Source organism: Pogona vitticeps, chromosome 5, assembly GCF_051106095.1.
Source record: "Pogona vitticeps strain Pit_001003342236 chromosome 5, PviZW2.1, whole genome shotgun sequence".
NCBI lineage: Eukaryota > Metazoa > Chordata > Lepidosauria > Squamata > Agamidae > Pogona > Pogona vitticeps.
Genome location: NC_135787.1, coordinates 125,952,945 through 125,960,932, shown reverse-complemented (window position 1 = coordinate 125,960,932; position 7,988 = coordinate 125,952,945). Strand labels below are relative to the sequence as shown.

At 41.1% G+C, this 7,988-nt stretch overlaps 1 protein-coding gene across 1 annotated transcript; it reads left to right on the top strand.

Moving 5' to 3' along the window:
- The first annotated feature begins 445 nt into the window (after nucleotides 1–445).
- On the top strand, nucleotides 446–7,835 carry LOC110089646 (secreted frizzled-related protein 2). Its single transcript, XM_020812867.3, has 4 exons — nucleotides 446–1,476; nucleotides 3,224–3,393; nucleotides 4,714–4,806; nucleotides 7,044–7,835. The coding sequence occupies exons 1-4, from the start codon at nucleotides 1,187–1,189 to the stop codon at nucleotides 7,355–7,357; spliced, it is 867 nt and encodes a 288-aa protein (XP_020668526.3). The 5' UTR covers nucleotides 446–1,186; the 3' UTR covers nucleotides 7,358–7,835.
- The last annotated feature ends 153 nt before the right edge of the window (nucleotides 7,836–7,988 follow it).

The following is a 7,988-nucleotide window of genomic DNA, read 5'->3' as shown; positions in this document are numbered from 1 at the left end:
AAAAATATTAGCTAACTGTACCTCAGAACTTGGGATCTTTACTGTTTTGGATTACAACTCCCAGAATCCCACATCCAGTCATCTACACTCAGTCATAACTAAATGAAAAAGAGAGAATTTGAGAAGGTAATGGAGGAAGCCAAGGCCTGAGTACTATGCTACTGACACTTTATCCAATGGTATTAGTACAGTGCCTCAGGGAGCAGTTGAGTTGAATGCCACACAAGCAACTGTGAGGGCAGATGCAGTGATCTCACTCTGAACCCCTCCCCAGTCTCATAGCCATTGGAGTGTACTGTACAGAAGAGTTTCTTGGGGCTCACAGAAGGTGAAGCCATCAGTCTCTTCCATAGTCATCACAGAGCAAGTCCACATCTTCCTTAAAAGATATTGAAAGTCAGTCATGAAAAGGTACCCTTTGTTGTTCATTCTGTGGATGCTGGGATCCCATTCAGGTGTTTATGACTCTTGGTCCATCTTACATTTTGGAGTGCCTGCAGAGAGATTGATGGATTTATTCACACCTTTCAGTGCATGGAGATTTGTGTATTTCAGTATAAACCAAAAACTTGAAATTCTATTGATGGAGTCTTGAGGCACTGCAAATGACTTTTCTGACATCTAATCGGTTAGGGAAAATTTCCTCCCTCTCAAAAATCAAGGACTTGCTAGTCTTTTAATGGGAGACAGCTGTCTCCATGCAAGCACCTTGACCCCCCCCTCCCATCACCAAAAGCAAGAGACATAAGGCAATTAGTAAAAGCAAAACATTTTATCTTGATAATCCACCTTGTCTGTACTTTCAGCTAAACCAGCCATGCCTGAAAGCAACAAGACAAACTGAACCCCCGGAGACAGGTTGTCTGCCCTCACATTTTTCCACCAACTGTTCCTAATTTATTTTCACACCTACATAGCAAAAGTCTTTTCAACTGTATGCAGAACTCTGAAGTGCCTGACAGACATGAACTCACCTCTACATATTATGTGTAAATGCCTCATTTAAGGAAAATATGCTATATTTTTGTGTCTACCACTGCTGCTGGCAATCATATTGATTACTTAAGTAGGCAATAGGGCTCCATCTTGCTTTGAGTGACTTGATAAGTGACTGATAATGAAATGCGCTTTGAGAAGTATATAAAGCCCAGCCTGTTGAGTTCACTCCGTATTCTCTGCTATTCTTATGGAGCACCACAAGATGTTCCCTGGGGCTTTCATCCTGGCTGTTGTTCTGAGGGCAGCTATGGGCTTTGATTTTGGATTATCCACCAAGTGTGTAGCTATCCCTAAGGAAATGGCTGTGTGCCATGACATCAGCTACTCAGAAATGAGGCTGCCCAACCTAATGGGACACACAAACCTGGCAGAGGCTATTCCAAGATTTGCCAAATGGAAGAGGCTCATGCAAACTGGCTGCCACCCTGATGCCAAGACATTTTTCTGCTCTCTTTTAGCACCCATCTGTTTGGATAGGTAAGTAACTGAACTATAGTTGAAAAGAGTAGTTTAATAAGTAATTTTTGTTAAACGTGTGTGCCTTGGAGAAACAGCATAACATAGAGGAACCTGAGAAGTATTATCTGAGTGAATACCTCTCCTTCCTCAAACAGATGCCAAGTTTGGAAAAATTCCTGTTGTGGCCTATAGATCCTAGAATCCCTAGCTCCTAGCCATGCTGGATGAAGGATTATGGGAGTTGTAGTCAGAAATACGTATTTCCAAGTTCTAAATAGATACGATGCCTCATGTGGATAAATGTGAAACTTCCCATGTTGTGCCTCTTTAGAAGTATGTGACTTCTATCTTTAAAAAAAAGTTGAAAATTCTCTAAGATTTGACCAGAAATCAAATGAATGTTTAGTTTTAGGCAACAAAACTGATTGTATGCATGACTGTGCAGTTCTTTTTCTGATGGTAGACTTAACTGTGTAATGGATGTCCCGCTTATTGGAGGGCATGATGACAATTCCCTTTTTAAAAAACTACCAGTGATATATCAGGTGGTGTCCAGTATATAGTAAGTCAAGGAATGATGCATTCGCGAAGGCTTTCACGGCCGGAATCTAATGGTTGTTGTGGGTTTTTCAGGCTCTTTGGCCGTGATCTGAAGGTTGTTCTTCCTAACGTTTCGCCAGTCTCTGTGGCCGGCATCTTCAGAGGACAGGAGTAGCACTGTCCTCTGAAGCTGCCAGCCCCAGAGACTGGCGAAACGTTAGGAAGAAGACCCTTCATGGCCAAATAGCCCAAAAAAACCACAACAACCATCAAGGAATTATCTTTTCTCTTGGAGCTTATGGTCTCTCTCCCACCTGGATCCCATATTATATTATGTTATGTTATGCCTTGCATTATGTTATTGGAAAGATGCAGCTGCTGGCACACTGTGTTCTATATTATCATCATCATCATCATCATCATCATCATCTTTGAAATGCAGAGCTGAAAGGGACCCTATGAAACATCAAATCCAGCCCCTCTCAAGGAGGCACAGTAGCATTGAACTCCTCTGCTCTGGCTCCACAACCAGAGACCTAAGCCACTGAGCTACCCAGCAGTTTTTTTTTTAAAGGAAGCTGACTGGTTAACTTGTTGTGTGGCGTTTGATTCCCCACTGAGCTCTAGGGAGAACAGCCAGCCTGTGTGGCCTTGAGCAAACTGAACAATTCCAGGCACCCCACAAAGGAGGGAATGGTAAACCACTTCTGAGCACTCTCCACCTAGAAGACCCTGAACAAGGGTCACCGTAAGTCAGAACTGACTTGACAGCACATGATTAAATTAATTATTTAAAATGGGAAGGAGAGAATGTGGTTGTCCACCTTTGCAAATGGGCTGTGTAAATCATATATAGTCTTACTGTCAGGAGATCTCAGCAGAAAATAGCGAGGCTAATTCCAAGGCACAAGAATGAGTAAGAACAACTATATAAGCCTCAGTTTGTAGCACTGAAAGTATATTTGGTTCTCATTGTAGATATGTGTCATTCTCTTTCGAGTCTATTTAAATGGCCAATAACAATAGAGTATATTATGGAAGAGTTCACCGATAACACAAGCATTTGATTAGAGTTTAGAAATGCTACTTTAATCAGACTAAAACTCCTAGAATGCCTCAGCCATTCTGCGAATGCAGTTTTGAAAAGGTACTTTTTTCCATGCCCTGCTTTCAGCGATGTTCCACACTAATAATGCAACTGAAATTTGACCTGCTTTCCTGCCAGGTTCATCCATCCTTGCCGGAGTATGTGTGTGGCAGTTCAGGAGAGCTGTGCTCCTGTCCTAAGATGCCAAGGTCATCCGTGGCCAAGCAGTTTGAACTGTGATCGGTTTCCCAGTGATGAGGATTCGTGCCTTGTGTCCCTCAGTGAAGAATATAAGCTTCCTCTCACAGGTAACTTGCATGGTAGTTTCATACCTAGTATAGAAAATGAATATATTAGAGAACTGTTTCTGACTTGTTCCCTTTTGATCTGTCTGGTTTTGATTATGCAGGGAATTTTCATACAGCAGCAACAGTAATAGCAATAATTTCCACTGTCGCTATTACTACCATTATCATCATTTTTCAAGAAATCTGCATCCTCAAATTGCACAATCCAAAAAACATGTTGCTACATCACTTTGTAGAATGTGTCCCTTAGTTTTTAGGGACTATGTGTTATGTACAAGCCTATTTTATGGTCATTTGTTTATTGTTTTATTGTTTTTAGTTCTGTAAAAAACAGCTTTGAGGAGATATGATTAAGGAGAAACAAGTGATGAGGATACCGTACATGCAATTTTTGTCATGTCTTTTCTTTAAACTACTCCTGAAGCTTTCTTAATGTTTATAGGGTTTTTTCTGCCAGTCTTTTTGAAAGTTTCAGGATTTCAAAATCATGATTTACAAAAGAAAAAGGATGCGGAAGAACTACCATTGATACTTTTAAAAAAAACCTAATTTTTGCGACCATGTCCTGAAAAAATAAAGGGCCTGGTATATGACAGTCAGTACTCATGTGGCTCAAGAACATTCTCAACCTTTGGCTTTCTAGATGGTTTAGATCTGGATTTCAAATCCCAGAAGCCCCAGCCAGCTTGCCATACAGTCAAGGATTTTGGATGTTGAAGTCCAAACTTCTGGAATGTCAAAGGCTGAGAATTATTGAGCTAAAGGCTTGGATTTGGACTTGGGAAGTTCAGTTTCTAGTCCCTACCAAACCAAGAAACTCATTAGTCACTGGGCTAGTCACTCTTTGTCAACTTCACTTACACCACAGGACTGTTTAGAACGAATGTCATAGAAAACCTTGTAGTTTCTAGAGAAAAGACAAGACAAAAGTTCAACAACCAAACAAATTTCTGAAGGAACAACATGGAAAAGTTGCATTTAAAATGGGTGCTCTACATGACATCCCCCAGAAAAAGGAAACAAGGCTATAGAAACCTATGGCCCTCCAGGACTGCTGACTGTAGTTCTCATCAGCTCTTTCTATCCTGACCAATGAAGTAATTTTTCAACATCTGAATGACTGCAGGTTCCTCCATCCTGATTTAATGCATGAGATATGTAAGACTGGTGACTTTAAGTCTTCAGGGCATTTGACTATTGATTCTATCATATTTGTCCTTCAAGATGTCAAGCAATGTTTCAGTGGATCTCAGATATTTGGTTTCTCTGAAATCAAATGCACACCCCACCACTAAGATATTTATCTTCTGTCATTGCCAGGCTTTCTAAAACCTACTTGCCAGACTTGTCCACCAGTTGAGGAGTTCTTCAGACACAAGAGAGTACTAGAAAGTTTTTGTGACAAAGGTTTTGGTAAGTTTTTATCAATACAAATATTATAAGCACACTAAAGGGTTCTATTCTCCACTGCCTCTAATTTGAACCTTGCATGTGCTATGGCTTATTAAGATCATTGTAGACTACATAGAGCTTGAAGAGTAAATGGTGGTATTAGTGAGAGTATGTGTGTGTGTGTGACCATAGGTGTGTAAATGGGTGGGTGTGATTAAAATGGTTGCCATAAATTAGAATCGACTGGACAGCACATAATTGTTGTAGCATTTTAAACTTGTTGCTGTTGTGTGATTCTAATTGTTGTGAGTCACCTTGGGTTCCCTATGGGTAGAAAGATGGCATATAAATAAAATAAAATAAATTGCCAAGTGGAAAACCCAGTGTTTCACCTGGGAATCATGTGATGTCAGAGGGTATGGTCAGACCTTTTGATGTATTCTGCCTATGGAAGTCTCTCTGTCTCTGTCTCTGTCTCTCTCTCTCTCTCTCTCTGACCCCACACACAGAGAGACAGACACAATTGGCAAGTAATTCTTTTGTTCCTAATTTTGTTAAAAGCTGCTATTGTTTTTATCTGGTGGCTTTCTGGTGTGTGCGTGGGGGTGTTTCTTACATTTTTTGTTGGCCTTCATTTTCTTTTATGTTAGTCCTCTTGAAAATCAAAAGGAAAGCCTAGCTGTAAACCTACTGAAGTGAGTGCCCATGTCTACATAGAATCCATAGGTGGCGTAGGAGCCATAGAGACTGTGATATGGCTAAACAACTGCATGTGTGCAATTAATAGACATTTGTGTTTTTTGTTTCTTTGTTTTGATTAAGGAAGATAATCTCAGGCAGTCCAGAGAAAATTATTCATACTCTGGAATTTACTGTGGAGTAATGCCCACTGAACACAGTGGGACGTCTGAGTAACATGTAGAACATGAGCCATGTTAGTGGACTGCAGCAAAACCAAGAGGGAGCCACATGACACAAAGACTTAGGTCAATTTTTCTAGAGCAGTGGTTCCCAACCTTAGGTATCTAGATGTTCTTGGACTAGAACTCCTAGAAGCCTTCACCACTAGCTGTCCTGGCCAGGATTTCTGGAAGTTGTAGTCCAAGAATGTCTGGGAACCAAGGTTCCCATGAAGCGGGGTACATGCACAACTCTGCTTCCCTCCATGCAGCTCTCTTCCTTCTCTGCACAGCGATCATTGTAGGTTCCAGGTGCGATGGAACCCAGCATGGGGGAAGAGTTGTGCATGCATGCATGCAGGGGTAAAACAGGGTGGGTGGCTGGGTGGAGCCATGCTCAGTGGGGCTGAAAATTAGGGGGTACACTGCTGGGGACCCATGGTTGGGAACCATGTGCCTATAATAAGGATGGGGTATTCCTACCTTTTTTTGGCATAAGTGTTTGTGGACTCCAGCCCACTTCCTCAGCCTGCTTGATGGCTTTTGCATTACCAAAATGACTGCACTTCTTCCCCATTGTTAGAAACCCCATACTGGTAGGAACAGTTCTCCGAACACTGCCAGAATCTCCCAGTGGCCACAGGAGATTATTGGCTTGACGGCAACTTTCTGCTTGGATTGAAAGGAACTAAGTGATTTTTTTAAAAGTTTGCAAGATAAGCAACCTGATGCTCTTTGCATTTATTCAGAAGTATATTAGAGTCTTTTATGAGATTGTTTAAAAAGGCATACATAAGAGTAGGATTCAAATATGCCTCTGAGGAAAAGTGGAAGCAAAATAACATTTGATAGTCCCAAGACTCTGTTGTTGTTGTTTTAATCTTTTGTTGAAGACCAGAGATAAAATTGTTTTACGGTAACATTTCCCACATACAAACTGACTTGTGAAAGGAAAGTTGTTGCATAGAACTGAATAGGCAAGGAGATATTAGGGTTTAAGATTTAATTTCTGGAAGGCATGCAAAGAATTGATCTGTGCTTTGTTGCAAATTTGCGGCCTTTTCTTTAGCTTTACCTACTTTGTCTTTGGCACAGATTGGGGTCCTTAACTCCTCCCACTTCTGGAATGTATATCACCACCACCCCAATCTCTTCCCAAACTGGAATTTGATTCCTGGGTCAAAAAATTTCCCAACTTCCAATGTATAGGAGGCAATAAGAATCTTTGTGACTTACATACAGGACTGTGGATTTAAGCATGGGTGATTTTCTCTGAGTTGGGCCCATTCCTTCTAAGCATGATTTAGAGCAGTGATGACTGCTATAACCAAACCAAACTTTTCTGTTTCTTCTCCACAGCTGTGAAGGTGAAATTTTCCGGGAAAACAAGCGTCTTCAGCCTTCAGGAGTACCACATTGACTGCCAAGTGGAGGTTATTAACCAGGAGGGGATGCTCTTGCCTTATGAAGCTTGCAGTGCGATTGAGCAGTGGTTTCGGATCAATGACAACTGTACTCAGGAAATGCTCCACACTCACTATCTCATGGCATACCTCATTGTGGCAACAACTGACGACAGCAGCATCTTTGTCAACCACATCTACCGCTGGCAGACCTGGAATTCTGAGCTGACTCTGGCAATGCGGAAGTGGATACATCGTAATTGCATGTAACTCAGCCATCTTCTGGTATTTGTGAGCATGGGACTCTTGATCAAGAGTTTCATGAGCGCTCACAGAATGCTGGTGCTTGATGGTCATCCCCATTCACTCCAATGGAGGGAACTGATCTGGAACTCTAAGATACATTTATCCATGCACTGTTTGGGGAGTGCTCTTGGAGAAGAACAAACACACCACACATATCGGAGCTCCCACACTCGTAACAGATTAGACCAAAAATGTCATGAATACGAGTGTATTTTAAACAAATTAGGAAACCTTTCTGCAATATCCTTTTAACATGTTCATTATGGAATAGGTGAAGTTTTACACCTGCCGTTTATATGGTATAATGAAAGTATTACCGGTGGGATTATTTTAGCTGCAGCCATTGATGCCACACTTTCATCATTTTTAGAACATTTGAAAATATGACTGTAACATAATGTATAATATTTTATAAAGTCTTAATTAAAATTACTTGCACAAATTTTAAGGGCTGATGATGCCTCCCTGGGGTTTAGTTATCTATCTACTCATTCAATATAATTGTCATGATGTTTTGAACTCTCTAGATCAGTGTTTCCCAACCTTAGGACCCCAGATATTCTTGGACTACCAGTCCCAGAATTCCTGGCCAGCA